The 16,401-nt window shown below is 55.5% G+C and overlaps 6 protein-coding genes across 6 annotated transcripts; 4 read left to right on the forward strand and 2 right to left on the reverse strand.

Moving 5' to 3' along the window:
* Window positions 1–2,337: 2,337 nt before the first annotated feature.
* PHSY_003778 (purine transporter) lies at window positions 2,338–4,236 on the forward strand (the record flags this gene model as incomplete). The annotated part of the gene is made up of 1 exon (XM_012334395.1): window positions 2,338–4,236. The coding sequence occupies one exon, from the start codon at window positions 2,338–2,340 to the stop codon at window positions 4,234–4,236; it is 1,899 nt and encodes a 632-aa protein (XP_012189785.1).
* Window positions 4,237–4,561: 325 nt separating this feature from the next.
* Window positions 4,562–6,526, reverse strand: PHSY_003779 (alpha-1,3-glucan synthase; the record flags this gene model as incomplete). Its single annotated transcript, XM_012334396.1, has 1 exon — window positions 4,562–6,526. One exon carries the CDS (start codon window positions 6,524–6,526, stop codon window positions 4,562–4,564), a length of 1,965 nt encoding a protein of 654 aa, XP_012189786.1.
* A 975-nt stretch (window positions 6,527–7,501) lies between these two features.
* On the forward strand, window positions 7,502–8,455 carry PHSY_003780 (possible apospory-associated protein c; the record flags this gene model as incomplete). Its single annotated transcript, XM_012334397.1, has 1 exon — window positions 7,502–8,455. The coding sequence occupies one exon, from the start codon at window positions 7,502–7,504 to the stop codon at window positions 8,453–8,455; it is 954 nt and encodes a 317-aa protein (XP_012189787.1).
* Window positions 8,456–8,887: 432 nt separating this feature from the next.
* PHSY_003781 (hypothetical protein) lies at window positions 8,888–9,907 on the forward strand (the record flags this gene model as incomplete). Its single annotated transcript, XM_012334398.1, has 1 exon — window positions 8,888–9,907. One exon carries the CDS (start codon window positions 8,888–8,890, stop codon window positions 9,905–9,907), a length of 1,020 nt encoding a protein of 339 aa, XP_012189788.1.
* A 46-nt stretch (window positions 9,908–9,953) lies between these two features.
* PHSY_003782 (hypothetical protein) lies at window positions 9,954–10,823 on the reverse strand (the record flags this gene model as incomplete). Its single annotated transcript, XM_012334399.1, has 1 exon — window positions 9,954–10,823. The coding sequence occupies one exon, from the start codon at window positions 10,821–10,823 to the stop codon at window positions 9,954–9,956; it is 870 nt and encodes a 289-aa protein (XP_012189789.1).
* Window positions 10,824–11,618: 795 nt separating this feature from the next.
* Window positions 11,619–16,364, forward strand: PHSY_003783 (ABC multidrug transporter; the record flags this gene model as incomplete). The annotated part of the gene is made up of 1 exon (XM_012334400.1): window positions 11,619–16,364. One exon carries the CDS (start codon window positions 11,619–11,621, stop codon window positions 16,362–16,364), a length of 4,746 nt encoding a protein of 1,581 aa, XP_012189790.1.
* Between the last annotated feature and the right edge of the window lie 37 nt (window positions 16,365–16,401).

Here is a 16,401-nt window from a genome sequence, read left to right on the forward strand (position 1 = left end):
AGAGATCTGCTGATTCCAATTTGCTTTTGTCTGGCCTCGTCGCTGCTTCAGTTTGTACCTGAATGATACAGTATTGCTGAATGATACAGTATTGCAATGTCACAAAGTGTTACGAGACGGCGTGCTGTTTGCTCCAGAGAGGATTTCTACAGGCCGAGAGCGATCGAGCCAAGCCCCTTGGAAATTTCGGCCAAGTCCGAGGGCGAGAAGATACCGGTCCAACCGCGCGGGACGTTAATTACTGCGGACGTACGACTCGTTCGCGATCGTCAGAAGGACTCCGATCAGTAGGCGATATCAGCTGCGTTTGAGCCGCCCACACTCGAGGCCGGAGAGGACCGAAACAAGGTCAGGGACGCATGTGACCTGTGAGGTGACGATGAAAGAGGCTCGAGATTGCGGGGTAACAATTGTCCGTGATAAGCAGCCGTCTGGGATGCTTATCTACGCCTTGTTTACTCAGTGTGTGTGGGCGTGGACGCGGGAACTCCTTTCGTTCCCACTTTGTAGGTCCCGAGAAGGCCGAACGGAGTCGCCACGAATGGCCGGAAAGACGCACATTCGATCGGGGAATAGTACCGCACAGTTGTTCAACAAGATAATTTCTCGGAGATGGCCGAGCGGCCCCGCAGTCTGGGAATCCGGCCCTTGTCATTGGACCCCGGCCTTGTGGATCGTTTGCCTGCGCTCGCCATTGGTTGGAGATCAGTATGAATATCAGTTATCAGGCATGTCGAAACTCCGTCTCGGATGCCGCCGAGGTTCGATGGTTGCCCTCGAGCAGACTTGACATGATACATGGTGTTGAGAACAGATATCTGGGCGATGGGATGCCGAACTGAGTGGTCCCGGCCGGAAAAAAGGCTCGTCCTCACGCGACTGTGCCCTTGCAGGTGATTGGCTGTTGAGCGCCGGAGCGCCAGATGCACGCGAAACGTCGCTTATCTTTCAACCTGCATCCTAAAGCTCCGTCGGACGCCTTTTCATGCAGCAAAATCTTTTTGCCTCGAGATTGGCAAAATTCGAGAAGTCAATTGGCCGCCGGTGATCTGCCGTGTTCAGAAAGAAGACCTTCCTAGTCCGTGCGACCATATGGATTCTGGTGAGTGCAACCGAGATGCAAGAGAAGAATTCACAGCATGCGCTCTAGTGCCAACGATCGCTCTGTCACTGCACGTTACCTTGCGGACCAGCCACGACTTTCAGCTCTTGTGCGAGCCTGCCAGGGCATCCCCGGAAGCAAGGTTGACCGGAACGTTGCACCGGGTCGCTCGAATTCAATTTCCAACGGCGAGAAGCTCGGAGTTGAGTGTGGAAGACTGGAAAGAAAAGAAAAAATCACAACGTCCACGATAAAAAATTTTCCTCAACGCTCATGCATTCTCTGCAGCATTCAATGTCTGTGCAGTGTGGCTTTCGCTTTTTGTTCCGGCACCTCTCAGTGCAAACGCAGATGCTCAGATGCCCCCACCAAACAAACGCTAGGCTCGCTGTACAAGCTCTGCTCTACGAGCTTCGACAGAGACAGAGGCTATCACAGTCAACGGTTGTTATCGCGGCCCTGTATCGCAGAGCATCTTCTCTGCCTGGTTCGACAAGGAAGAGGAGGTAAAGTGGTTCAATTAACCCAAGCCGAACGTCGCCTAGGGCTTCTGTTCTTAATGTAACTTTTTTTTACTAAAAAGAAATTGACTCGTTGCGGAACAAGTCGGTTTTTTCCTCCTTGCTCGATTCGGTCTCGAACCTGTCAACAAATTAATCTCTCAGGAATTGCAGCGACTTGTGACAGGTTACACGGCAACGGTTGGTGGACCCCTCTCACGCTCACGCTCCTTGAGCTACTGATAGTGGCGTGGCGAAACTTCCTAGTCCTGTCGCTGAGAACCTTGGCCGTGCCTCCCCTTCTCATGCTGCACATCTGCCTCGCTTGTTTCTACGCGAACTGTCTGTTCCAGAGATACAGCTGCCCGTCTACGGGCTGTCACCGACAATGTATGTGGTCGGAGAGCTGCAATGGCACAGTCGAGAGGCTCTTCCCGCGCTCGATATCGCACAAGGTCGAGATTTGAACGAATGAGAATTGCTCCCTCGCCACACCCGGCTCCCATCTTGTACTTAACTTGATCCTTCTTTGGATGCTTTGTCCCCATCATTCTCCTCTCCGACCGACTCCTCCGCTCGACATCACCCCTCCCCATCCCCTCTTCCGGGCTCATAACCCACCTGGTCTACTCGAGTCTTGATTGACGCCGAGCATCGACACGCTTCCTCTGTGTCGCCCACCTCCATATCCTCTCATCGACCCAGTAGAACGCCCCGGATCGATATTTCTACAACATGGACCGATTCATCAACAGTCTCAACAGGGCGGTCGCCACCTCGCCTGTCGGTTACTACTTCCGACTCGATGGCTCCGGACACCCCCTCTCGCGACCCGGCTCGCGCTTCCTCACCGAGATCCGCGCCGGTCTTGTCACCTTTGCTGCCATGGCCTACATTCTCTCGGTCAACGCCAGCATTCTCAGCTCGTCCGGTGGTCCATGCGAATGCGCCCACACCGCCGCCGACCCCGTCTGCGCCAATGACGCCGCCTACAACCAGTGCGTCGCTGTCCTCAACCGTGACTATGTCTTCTCTACCGCCATCGCCGCTTGCGTCGGTACCACGCTCATGGCTCTCTTTGCCAACATGCCTCTTGGTCTCGCTCCCGGTCTCGGTGTCAATGCCTACTTTGCCTTCACCATCGTCGGCGTTGCTGGTACCGGTATCATTCCTTACAGCCAGGCTCTCTCGGCTGTCTGGCTCGAGGGCTGGATCTTCTTCCTGCTCTCGCTCTTCGGTATCCGACAGTGGCTTGCTCGCCTGCTGCCACACAGCATCAAGTTGAGCACCGGTGCCGGTATCGGTATCTTCCTTGCCTTCATCGGTCTTGGCCCCAACGGTCTCGGTGTCATCGGTGGCAACGCTGCCGACCTCATCGGTCTCGCTGGCTGCCCCGCCCAGTACGAGGACGCTAGCGGTTTCTGCCAGAGCCACAAGCTCCAGTCGCCCACCCTTTGGCTCGGTGTCATGCTCGGTGGTATCTTCACCGCCCTCATGCTCCTCTACCGCGTCAAGGGTGCCTTCCTCATTGGTATCCTCCTCGTTTCCATCGTCTCGTGGCCTCGCAACACCCCCGTCACCCTCTTCCCGCACACGGCGATGGGCGACGATGCATTCAACTACTTCAAGCAGGTCGCCAACTGGAACGGTCTCGGCATGCTCGGTCCCAAGAACATCGACTGGTCCGGTTACAGCAACGGCAAGGTCTGGTACGCACTTATCTCGTTCCTCTACATCGATCTGCTCGACACCACCGGTACCTTGTACGCCATGGCCAGCCACGCCGGCCTCATGGACGCACGCACCGGCGACTTTGAAGGCTCTTCGGCAGCCTACCTTTCGGACGCGGTTGCCATCTCGATCGGCTCTTTGGTCGGATGCTCGCCCAACACGGCTTTCGTCGAGTCCGCCTCTGGTATCGCCGAAGGTGGACGCACTGGTATCACCGGTCTCACGACTGGATTCATGTTCTTCCTCTCGCTCTTCTTCGCTCCCATCTTTGCCTCGTTCCCTTCGTGGGCTACTGGTTCGACGCTGGTCATCGTCGGCTCCATGATGGCCTCCAACACCGCCCAGGTCAACTGGTCTTACGTCGGTGACGCTATCCCCGCCTTCGTCACCATCGTCGGCATCCCGCTCTTCTTCAACATCGCCTACGGTCTGATCGCCGGTATCTGCTGCTACATCGCCCTCAACGCCCTCCCCTGGTTGATCTCCAAGGCCACCCGCGGCCGTGTCGTACCGGATGGATGGGACACCATGAAGGAGCCTTGGGGTGCACGAATGGTTTCCGCCAACGACGACACCACTGGATTCATGGCCATCGTTCCACCTTGGATGAGGAAGGTGATGGCCGGAAACATGAAGTTCTGGCAGATGACGGATGACGAGATCGAGTTCTACCTCGAGGGCAGGAGGGAGACGCAGAGGTTGGCGCAGGTGCGTCAGGAGCAGATGGAGCAGGAGAGGAACGCCATGTACGGTGCCGAGGACGACGTCGAGGCACGAGCTTCCACCAGCTCGGCCAACGAGAAGCACTCGACGGGTAGCCCCAACTTCTCCCCCGTAGAGGTTCCTCGAACCGGTCCTGTCGGCGCACAGGACGAGGTCCACGTTACAGGCAACGCTCATTAAGGGAGCTGTTGTGCTGTAGTCGTGGTTCAAAATTCACTCCCTGCTCTCTGCTCCTTTCCCTCTTCCTGCGGTCAAGACTTGTATTTTTTTTATTTGTTCGCCTTTGACGGCTTGTCGGTCGACACACATTCTTTCGTAGCTTCTCTCTTGTAGATTCGCAAGCTGCTCGATCTTGGCTTCACCTCAATACCACTTTTGGGTCATCTGATATCCCCCGCTCTTGTGTGATGCGAGCTGCGCTTCGGCACTTGTTTGCGTTTGCAAAGTCATTATCAATTCTATGAAAGGCGTCACAATCTGTACAAGGGAACAAACTCGTGGAGGTCTATGTTTCAACGCCGAGCCTGGCCAACACTGCGTCTGCCTGCGCCAACGCAGTCTGAGTCTCCTTCTGTACTCTCGCCTCTTCCTCTTCTTCGTCCTGCTTGGCAGCGGTCGTCCCGTCATCTGCTAACGCCTTCTTGATCTCATCCAGAGCGCTGCACCATCTCACGTTGGCCGTATCCGTGATGTATCCACCACCGGGACCTGGAACCATCTTCTTCGCCGGCAGCTTCTGCTGTTCCGGCACCTCACCCTGAGTAGTCGACTTGAACGCTTCGGCTAGCCCCCACCTCGTGAGCGTGTTTTCACCCATCGATGTCTCGTGTTTCAGCATGGCGGACTTGCTCTTCCTCAGCGAACCGGTAGCAGCGGTTTGCGGCGCAGGCTTGTTCAACGTCTGCTGCTTGACCGATGTTCGTCTCGACGCTTTTCCCTTGCCGACGAAAGCGGCAAAGTCGCGGGTGTCTTCGACCGTGCCGCAGTTGGAACACGTGTGCGAGCGAGACGCTGCGTGACCCTGAGCACCGGTCAACTCGTGCTCGACGTCGTCCTCCTCTTCGGCGTCCTGCGAGATCTGTTTGTGATGTGCGATGATCAGCGATGGCGTGACTTCGGGGGCCGGTTTCCGTCGCTGACTGGCTGTGCTGGGAGTGTGTTTGAGGGTGGAAGGAGCAGGGAAGAAGGTTCGTGGGAAACCGTTGAACGTGGCTTGCTTTTTCAGCGGAGAGACGGAGAAGCTCTTGGTGGAGCGAAGGCCGTGGTATGTTCCGTTGGGCGATGTCGGTCGGGACGAGGTTCGCGGCGGCGTGCTGGGGCAGGCGAGCGAACGGAGAGAGGCGATTGAGACCGGTCGTGAGAGGTTCGTCACGTACTGGAACGGGATCGTTCTTCCGGAAGCGTAGAATTCATCGGCGTCAGGACCGGAGTTCCAGAATCCATGAGGTGCAGTGGAAGCAGAAGGTAGCTCCGTCACCGTGTCTTCGCTTCGTTGGGCACGCTGACTGCGGATGCCTGCGGACGAAGGGGCTCGGTTGGAGGAAGGTGATTCGAGTCGCGGAGTGCTGACCCTAGGACCTGGATGGTAGCGCACCAAATCAGGCGAGCCTTCCAAAGCTGCAGCTACTGCTCTCATACTGTCCGACTCGGGCATAGACAGTGCCAGCGTTCGCTTCTTGAGGGGTGTGGTGAGGTCCGCCTCTTGTATACCGCCAGGCAGCGTTTTTGGTGGAATGGGAACATTTTCGAACGCAAGATCTTCGCTGATGTCTGGAAAGACTCGCTCGTGACCCGTACGGTGCTGTCCTCTCGCCTTCCTGATCGAAGCCATGTCTCCTAGTCCAGCACCGTCTCTCTCCGCAAGATCTGAGGAGGAGCTTGACGAAGCAGGCAAGTCGGCAAAGTCGGCAGAGCTGACGGGGGGAGCGCGAGCAATCAGATTGGTGCTGGCAGTGCTGCCGCTCCTCTTGAGACTGAGCGAGCGCTTGATTCGGCCTGACTTGCTTGCTACGCTCAGACTCCTGACTGCGCTCGGTGTGTTGACTCCGTCAGTTGTGGAGAGCGGTACATCGTCCGGTAGAACGTCGCGTGCCTCCTCGGTGTCGTATTCGTGTTGGTCCACTTTCTCGTTGTACCGCTCTTCGAAAGCAGTTGGTTCGTCTTCGTGACCTTCGATGACTTCTTGTGCGTAGAGCCGTTTGACAGGAGATGCTGATTCAGAAATTGATGGAGCCGCACTGTTGAGCTCTGCTAGCCTAAGCAGGCCCTTTTCCTCGGTGAGGGGCGTAACGGCAGCTGTCGACGCTGACGCATCGGATGCGGTGGGGATGTGCTCAAAGATGTTTTGTGCTTGGAGTCGAATGATGGCCGCTGCATCGCCTCGAGCGTTACGGGGAAGTGAATCGAGAGCGTTCTTCGAGAAGCATCCAAAGAGGCCACCCTTCTTCTTCTTCGGTGGCGGAGTCGCCATTGAGCCTGATGAGGAGGCTACTCTGGAAGGCATGGTGTAATGTGCTAGTCGATCGAGTGTCAATGGCAGAGGGGTATGGTGGTGGACGGGTTCTAAGGAAGGTTCGAGGAGGGGATGAGGCGCAAGTGGATGTGGAGTGCATAGATCAAGCTAGGGGTACGGAAAGCGCACAAGCACAAACGAAGCTACAATCAACAAAGAGCATCAATCGGCGGACATGTATCCGTCATCGAAGCTCTAACTCGCCGTGCCTTGCATCGACAGCTGTGTTTCGCTGGCTTAGGTTCGCTGCCAAATGAAGGTAGGCTTCGAGCGGGCTCTGCAAAGACAGAGAAAGCTCGAGATGAACTCCGATCCACAGCTCGAAGGCGTCAGCGTCGCTCGAATAGGCAGGTCGGCCCAGCTGTATTGCCGCTGAGATTCTAGTGTTGTGCATGCATGATGCACCCTAGTGCACAAGCGCTCCTCCCACCAATCTACGTTGCATCCACTTTCCTGTACCGGTCGACAAAGACTTTGCAGCTCTGCGCATGCCTGTGCCCTTTCATGAACCCGACCTTATCCTCTGGCCTCGTGACTTCCATCCAAGCTCCTGAGTTATGATGCTCCATCATCAAAACAAGATTTCGCGGTTGATGTCGGAGCTGTCAAGTTTGGCCTCGGTGAATTCACAAAAACAACAAGATTTAGGGGCTCGCTGCATGTTCAGCCAAAATCGAAACGATTTCCAAAATGGGAAAGTGGTGTTCTCCTGCGTGGATAGTTGTTGAACACGGCAAATCAGGTCGAAAATTATCGGTTCGATCGTCGAACGATTTCTCAGATCGGCGATGCTTTCCCGCTTGTTCAACGCTTTGACCTCTTCTCAGCCTGCACAGACCGACTGAGCTCTAATTTCACTTGTGGAGCTTATCGTGCCAAGCGACGCAGAGCATCTTCTTCCTGCAACACTTATCACACCCACCGTTCCACGCGATGCCAGTCACTCTGATCAACGACAGCACAACGGTACAGCTCGCGCTACCTAAATCTCAGGCTTCGGCCGAGATCCGTCTGTTCGGCGCCACCGTCACCTCGTGGAAAGCGGCAGGCGGCAGCGAGCGACTCTTTCTCTCTTCGAAAGCAGCTCTCGATGGCAGCGCTGCCATTCGAGGCGGCATTCCCATTGTGTTCCCCGTGTTCGGCTCGCCAAAGGATCACGCCGACGCACCGGAGCTCATCAACAAGCTCGGCAAGCACGGTTTCGCGCGCGACCACGACTGGGCTCTGTCTACTCATGTCATTAGCGTGGACGAAGAGGACAAGGCGAGCGTTACGCTCGAGCTGCGCACCGACGACAAGCCCGAGATCAAAGCTGTATGGCCCTTCCACACGGTGCTGCAGTACACCGTGACGCTGCTGCCTCACTCGCTCAGATGCGAATTCAAGGTCAACTACGTTGACGGCGAGGGCGAGATGCCCTTCCAGGCTTTGTTGCACAACTACCTCCTCGTCCCCGATTCCACCAAAGCTTCCGTCCAGGGTCTCAACGGCATGTACTACATCGACAAGGTGCGCGGTGCAGAAGAATTCCAGCTCGACACCGACAACTTCACCTTTGACGCCCAATCCATCGACCGTGTCCACGTCGGCAAGCACAAGGGCACTCCAGCTGGCGAACTGCCGCGCGATGTCAAGTTGGTGTACAACGCCAGCTTGCTGCAAGACCCGTTGGGGAGGATGGGCAAGGGTGTCGAAGTGACGAGATCCAAAGAGCTCAAGGATACTGTGCTGTGGAACTGCGCAGAAGAAGGCAACAAGTCGATCGGTGACTTGGAAGAGGATGGCTGGAAGAAGTATGTTTGCGTCGAGCCTGGCTCTGTCCATGGATTCGAGACGCTGCCCAAGGGTAGTAAATGGGTTGCTGAGCAGACTCTGACCGCGTGGTAAGCCATGATCAAAAGCATTCCTGTCCATCGTAATCATTTGACTCTGCTTCAGCGAGGTTCCCGATACGTGCATGAGTCTTGCTTGAGCCCAACTAACCATCATAGCTTGAGGCTCAGTCTCCGCGGACGAAGGTGAGTGGCATCGACACCAGAAAAGGACGGCAATACACACGCTCCTAATTTCGGTCGGCGACTCCACCTGAAAATTCACATCCTGTGCACGGACGTCATTGTTAATGATGCATGGACGAAAGATAGCGGTGCTTGCATCTGGAAGATGGCCGGCACGAATGCACACGGTAATCTGTAAGCCACCCTTCGGATATAGGCGGTCACCTTTTTCCGCGATGACTGAGTCCCACCTCATATAGTGACGAGAAGGGAACGAGACAGCTCCCTCTCTTTCCACCACCAACTTTCTTCCTCCTTCACAATGGCAGCAGACATCCCCAGCTTCAATCTCAACACCGGTGCCAAGCTCCCCTCGGTGGGTATGGGCTGTTGGCAAGGTCAGCCGGGTCCTGGACGCGATAACGAGCTCGTCGATGCTCTCGTCAAGGCCATCAACGTTGGCTACCGTCACCTCGACACCGCCACCGGATACCAGAACGAAGGCGAGGTCGGCCAGGCAGTTCGTCAATCCGGCGTCCCACGTTCCGAATTGTTTGTGACGACCAAGCTCCGACCCGGCGGAGTGCACGATCCCGTCAAGGAGTTCGAAAACTCTTTCAAAGCGCTCGACATCGACTACATTGACCTGTGGCTGCTGCACTGGCCCCAAGGATTCACCGAGGACGACGGCGGATTTGGTGCGGGCCAAGCGTGTGGTCTCGAGCACCAGAAGCACCTCGGTCCCACTTTCAACGAGACGTGGGCAAAGATGGAGGACATCTTCCTCAACTCGCACAAGGGCAAGGTCAAGGCCATTGGTGTGAGCAACTTCAGCATCAAGAACCTCGAGATTCTGGCCAAGACGAGCAAGGTGACGCCGGCCGTCAACCAGATCGAAGCACACCCTTACCTGCCCGAACACGAGCTGGTCGAGTACTGCAAGCAAAAGGGCATCCACATCACCGCCTACAGCCCACTGGGTCAGTACAACGCTTCGATCCACGACGACAAAGATCTCAATGAGATTGCCAAGAAGCACGACGTCACCGCTGCCACCGTCGCTCTCAGCTGGGCCGTTCAGCGTGGTACCTCGGTCGCACCCAAGTCGACCAACGAGAAGCGTATGAAGCAAAACATCACGCTCATCAAGCTTTCCGATGAAGAGATGAAGCAAGTCAACAACATTTCACACGATCCTAAGCGTTCGACTAGGCTCAACTTCTTCGTCATCGACAAGGAGACCGGCAAGATCCTGGGTTGGACCATGGAAGAAATGGGATGGGATGTCGGTTTCCTTGAAGAGCCCGGAAAGTCCACAAAGAAGATCGCAGAAGGCAAGTGATGCCCACACACACAAAGCAGCATACGTTCGGCAAGATGTGCGCAAATCAACTATTCTTCAGCTTTACATGTAAGACACCTTTTGCAAAAGACAAATCTTGAACTGTTCGCAAGACCTTGCCGCCTTGCAGCAGCTCCAACGATCCTGCTTCTGTTGTCGTGATGCTCGTTTGTCGTGTGTTCGATTCGTGAGTGAGACCAAGAGCTAGACGTCTTGCTGCTCTTCGGATGCGCTCTCGTAGACCGGGTGGGCTGTCCAGTGCTTTCCAGAGAAGATGCACGTGGGTACTGTCGTCGATCTCAGTGGATGCGTTGTGGCTCTGCCCATCCTCGTCCTCGTCTGTATCGCTGGGTTTGGTCTCGGATTCGCGCATGCCGACTGGTATTGATGCACTTTCGAGCAAGCTCCGGATCCGATCTTGAGCGTCCTCCAGTGTCCCCCCTCCGGCTTTTGCCGCGATCTCCAACAGCACCCCTTCGACGAATGTCTCCACGTCCACTCTCACATCATTATCACTGCAGGTCACTCCAGAGCGATCAGTTAGTGCCTCACGATTCTTCTGTTCGATTTTGAACGCGGCGACGATCTTGCCAGGTCTGCTGCTTCTGCAACGGTCCGAACAATACTTGATCCCGTTCCAGTCCTTTGCCCATTTGGCTCGTGGCGTTATCACTCTCCCGCACGTCAAGCATGATTTCGGGTTGAGGTCTGACAGCGAAACTTTGCTAGTACTCGCATCTTGGGTTTCTGGAGAGGCTGTTGAATCGGCAGCTGCGATTGCTCGCGCCGACTTGCGTGCCATGAATGGGGTCGTGCTGAGGTGCCGGATGCGAAAGGGTCGTGATGATGGCGAGACAAGCTCAGGACGAGATCGTAGCAATGCTCGTCCGGCTTGTGTAGTGCTCGTCCGAAGCATGCAGTCGACCTCGAATGATACACAAAGCACGTTGATATTTCGTGACGTCGATGGAGGAAGTGTCCCTGACCTTGGTCAGCGAGCTTACTCCACTTTGATAATTTCGAAAAAAGTAAATGGTCACGCCAATAAAACAACTGCAAAATTGTGGTACAAAAATGATAGCTTCTCAAAAGTCCGTTGTGCGCAAAGCCGCACCGAGCATGCCTCTCGCTTGTGACGCAGAAGTGAGCCCATCCGAGAACATGTTTGTGGGAGAAGCATTCCTTGGTAAGGAGCCTTCCTGTGCCGTGTGAAACAAGCGGATAATCTTGGGCCTTAGTGGCCTCGGAGCAGACTATTCCGGACTCTTGCCTGAGTGCCCCCTTTTCCGCTGTCAAGCTGCTGAAAAAGAAATCTGGCGGTAAAGAATGGGCTTCGAAACTGCAGCCCCGCTTTGTGGTGCCATACATTCTTCCAACGGAGATGGAGCATAGAAGCACACGCGCCTTGCCGTTCGATGCGAAACAGCTCAGCTGCTTCCGAACCTCGGCTAGACAGAACACTCAAGGCGTGGCGATACCCGAAAGGCTCCCGCCCCAGCCATTCCTATCTTGGCGTAGCGACCGGCTGAGATGCACCGATACGCTTCGCAATCAGGGTCCGCCTAGCCCTCAAAAGAACTGCTCGCAAGCCTTGAGGATGGGATGAAGGGACAGTATAAGACTCGATCCTTTCCTTGTGCCCACCACAAGCTGTCGTCATTCTCACCGTCCTACTCAATTCTCTTCATTGTCCGCAACATCGTCGAGGAAGATGGCGCGCTCCATCTTTTGCGCTGACGATGGCAGCTTTGGGCCCGTCTCGACGTGCAGGGCTTTTGACTTCACCCTTCGCTTCGAGTGCAGCATCCTCTCCTTGCTGCCGAACGCCATCTTTGAATTCGTCGCTCTGGGCCTGATCGTTTGGACTCTGCTGTCCTCTAGACGCTACATTCAACTTCCTCTCGATCGCGGCTCGGCATGCATTCACAGACGCGATGGAGGCGCTATCCTCTTGGCGGTGGCTCACCTCGCTTTGGTGGTCGCGCTCTTGGCAATGGCTCCTCGTGTCCTCCCTGGTGTCGCGAGCTCGAGTGTTGACACGATGGTCGTGCCCTCGCTCGTCCTTGAGTCATTCTCAGCTCTGATAGTCCTCTGTGTCTTGGCATTTCATCGTCCAGCTCGATCTACGCCCATCGTCACCCTCATCAACACTTTCCTGCTATTCGCCTCGCTCTTCTCTGCCGTTCAACTACGCACCTTCTACTTCGTGCCTGCAGCGCGCAGCTCGGCGTTTCTTCCGCTGCTTGCGGCTGACTTGGGCGCAAAGTCGCTACTCTTTGCGTCCACTTCCACCAAGCCCTTCGACCCGCGCCAGACGGCCGAAGAACGAGCAAGTTTCGTGTCCAAGATATTCTTTCTGTACCTCCTCGTGCCCCTGTGGAAGGGAACCAAGAAGCCCATCGAATTGGACGACATCGAGCCCCTTGCCGCTTCTTACTCTTCTCGTTCACTCGAGGCGAGGCTCTTTCGATATTGGCACGCTAGTGCAGGCGGGAATGCGGTCGGTGACAGCTTCAATGGGAACGGCTACCCCAACGACATCAAATCTCGTGACTCCGAGGGCGTCTTCATGTCAGACCTTGCCTTCTCTGCGACATCTGCAGAAAGGAGCACGTTTCTATCCAAGGACCAATCCACTCGGCCCCACCTCATTCGAGCCACCATAAAAGCTTTTGCGGGCGTCCTGCTTTCGCCAGTACCAGCCAAGGCGGTGTACACGGTCATGATCCTCTTGCAGCCTTTGCTTGTGCAAGAGACCCTCGACTTCATCGCATCTTACTCGGATCCCTTGCAAACACCGAAGCCGGCCGCCCACGGCTGGGGCATCGTGGGTGCATTCTTGCTTGTTTACCTCCTCTTAGCACTCTCTTCTGGACACTTTACCTTCTCTATCTACAAGGCGACCTGCAAACTACGTGGTGCACTCGTTTATGCAGTGTACCGTAAGACGCTTGTTCTATCTGTCGATGCCCTCCAAGACGGCAACACACCATCGCCCACCGTCATGCAGTCCATCGATATCGAACGCATTGTAGGCGGTCTTGATCCTGCCCTTGAAGTAGCAAGCGCCATCATTGTCATTGTTGTGTCACTTTACCTCTTGTGGCAGCAGATCGGCGTCTCCTTCATGGCTACGATCGTGACATTGGCATTCTTGTTCGCCTCAATTCCTCTGATGGCCAGGGACACCTCCGCCAAGCAACGGGAATGGAGCAAGCTCACCGACGATCGGACGGGTCTCACTTCTGCCGCCATCAACTCTATCAAGGCGGTCAAGCAATCCGCCCTTGAGAGCTTCTTGATCTCCAAGATCTCATCGATCCGTCATCGTGAAGTTGATGCCCTTATCCGGTACCTTTGGGATATTCTCTTCGGTTCGCTCCTTGGCAATTCGGCCGGGGACATCCTACTCGCCAGCACTGTGGTCACCTTTGCGCTTGTGTCGGCGTTCCATCACCATAGCACCGGCGCATTTCCCTTCAACACCTCCACCGTCTTCACCAGCATCACGATCGTTCGCATCATCGAACGTCCTATTTTCACCCTCGCCAGGAAATACGCCACCGTCCTCTCGACCATCACCTCGCTCAAGCGGCTCGAGACCTTCTTGCTGCTTCCCGAACAAGATGCGGGTGAAAGAGGCACAGACTGGGTACCAGCAACTGAAAAGGTTCATCTTGCTGCTACAGCTGCCGCCGCATTTGATCGCGTCTCCTTCGCTTGGAAGCAGGGACCGAATGTTACAGCATCCCTTGACGTCTCCGGCTCGAGTCCGACGTCCGCACGGGCAAGCTTGGCTGATAAAACGGACGGGCCCGTGCTTCGCGATCTCAGCCTCGTCATACCTCGTGCACAGCTCACTGTCGTTGTAGGAGAAGTGAGTACAGGCAAAACCTCTATACTTTGCAGCTTACTTGGCGAGCTGCAAGTGTTGCAGGGCGAGGCAATGCTGTCGCTGCGATCGGCTCCCGTTGCGTACGTCAGTCAGAATCCATGGACACAAGGGGAAAGGAGCATCAAGGAGAATGTCGTCTTCTACCGACTTTTCGACGAAGATCGCTACCAGCGTGCAATCAAAGCTTGCGGACTCGCACTTGATGTTCAACAATTACCCAAGGGCGATGACACTCTTGCAAAGTATCTCAGCGGGGGTCAGAAGCAGAGATTGGCACTCTGCCGCGCCGTCTATGCAGACGCTCCAACGTACGTTCTCGACGATGTTCTCAGTGCAGTTGATGCTCCCACAGCCGCTGGCATCAATCAAGCGCTTTTCTCGCGAAAGCGCGGCCTGCTGCGAGGCAAAACTGTGATAATGGCAACGAACTCTCTTCAGCAAATGCAGCTTGCGGATCGGATCATACAAATGACCGGAGGAGGAGCAGCAGAAATGCTAGAGGGTGGCGAGACCATTGTCTCCAAGCTTGCCGACAGGCTCGACACCATCCGACGCCGCTCGAGTGAGGAACGAGATAGCATTGATGCAGACGGCGAGTCATCTGCTGCCGCTGAGATACGTGCCGCAGCCGCAAAAGAGCGCAAGGTCCTCGATGTCGAGGAAGAGCAGGAGGAGATCATGAAAGGAGGGCTTAAGCTTTCAGTCTTCGTCAGGTACTTCAATGCAGCAGGCTGGTGGGTTGCGGTCATGTACACACTCGCTCTCATTGTGCAAACCGGTCTAGCCAACGGTCAGCTTCTCTGGTTGCAAGCGTGGGCTAAGCAAGTCACCGAGGATACGATGCGCAGCTCTCTCGCTCTCCACATCGGAGTTGTGATTCTGCTCGTTGTGTCCAGGGTGGTCATCTACGGCGGTTCCTTGCTGATCTACATGTACCTGCTCTGTCCGCCCGTCTCACGCAAGCTTCATCACGACGAAATCACCGGCATGCTTCGCTCTGGCGCCGATTTCTTCCTCAACATCAACGCGGGTCGCATGATCAATCGTTTCACTCAAGATATCTACGGTCTGGATTATCAGATTCCCGCCTTTTTGGTCAATCTCGTGTACTTCATCGTCGAGCTTGGCTATTCGCTGGTATTCATGGCTTTGCCTGCGCCTTACCTGTTGGGCGCCATGGTTGCCATGGCTACCCTATACTTTGGCATCTACAAGCTGTACAGCCCTTCTTCACGGATCTTGAGGCGTCTCGAGCTATCGACTAAATCACCACTGCATTCTCAGTTCAAGGACACCGCGGACCTTCAGGGTCTGCTGACCATCCGTGCACTGCAGATGGAGGCGACTTTTGCCGATGCCACCGCTTCGCTTCTGGATACGTCGCAGAGACCATACTACTCGCTCTGGACGGTACGCGTCTGGCTTTTAACTTGGCTCAATCTGCTTGGCATGGTGCTCAACACCGCCCTCGTGCTCATTGCCGTGAGCTTGAGGCACAAGTCCAATGCTGGATTGGTTGCAGTTGCATTGATTCAGGCCATCTCAATATCTTCGGATCTCAACGGTCTCATGTCCTCTTGGACGGAACTCGAAATTGGTATTGTCTCGCTGGAGCGTATCGAGCAGATCATAACGACCCCGGCTGATCCAAAGGACAACAAGAGCAAGTTGAAGGAAATGCCGAGCACAGCACTGGACGAAGGTCGCTATCCTCCTGCTGCTGGTGTTAGCTTCGAGGATGTGACAGTGGGCTACGGTGGTACGGAAGGTCCCATGTCGCTGCGCGGCGTCAGCTTCACACTCAGACCAGGCGAGCGCCTCGGGGTGTGCGGCCGCAGCGGATCTGGAAAGTCGACGTTGCTGCTGTCATTGCTCCGCATCCTCGAGCCAGCTTCTGGCCGAATCGCGATCGACGGTGTCGACACGGCTACGCTGACCGGTGACTCGGTCAGGCGAAACATCTCTTACATCCCGCAAGAGCCGATGGTGCTTCCTTCGCTATCTGTTCGCGAAAACTTGGATCCCGAGAACGAGCATTCGGACGATCAAGTCTACTACAAAGTCCTCAAGCAGACGTCGATGCTCGAAACAATCTCGCAGCTTCCGCAAGGACTCGATCACCCGCTCGACTTGCAAAGTCTGAGCATGGGCCAAAAGCAGCTGCTGAACGTGGCTCGTGCGCTTCTCAAGCGAAGGGGGTTACTCGTGATGGACGAAGCCACTTCGAACCTTGATTCGGACACAGATGCTCAGATCCAGGCTGCCCTTGCATCCGCAGCTACGACTCCCGAGGACAGTTGCGAGTCTGACCAGCTCACACGTGCTCAGTCCAAGAGACCCATGAAGCCTACGAACGCCGACGCCGACGGTTTCGTCGCAGTCCCCGGAAGACCAACGACCATCACGATCGCACATAGACTGTCCACCATCATGGACTACGACAAGATTCTTGTGCTGAGCAATGGGGAAGTCCTCGAATTCGGTAGTCCTTCCGAGTTGCTGGCGAAGACGAACGGAGAGTTCAGCTCGATGGTTGATGAGCAGAACAGAAAGGTTGATTAGCTCACGGATTTGCTCTGATTGTTTTCGTTTTTGCAAT

This window comes from Pseudozyma hubeiensis (genome assembly GCF_000403515.1).
Source record: "Pseudozyma hubeiensis SY62 DNA, scaffold: PHS38, whole genome shotgun sequence".
Taxonomy (NCBI): domain Eukaryota; kingdom Fungi; phylum Basidiomycota; class Ustilaginomycetes; order Ustilaginales; family Ustilaginaceae; genus Pseudozyma; species Pseudozyma hubeiensis.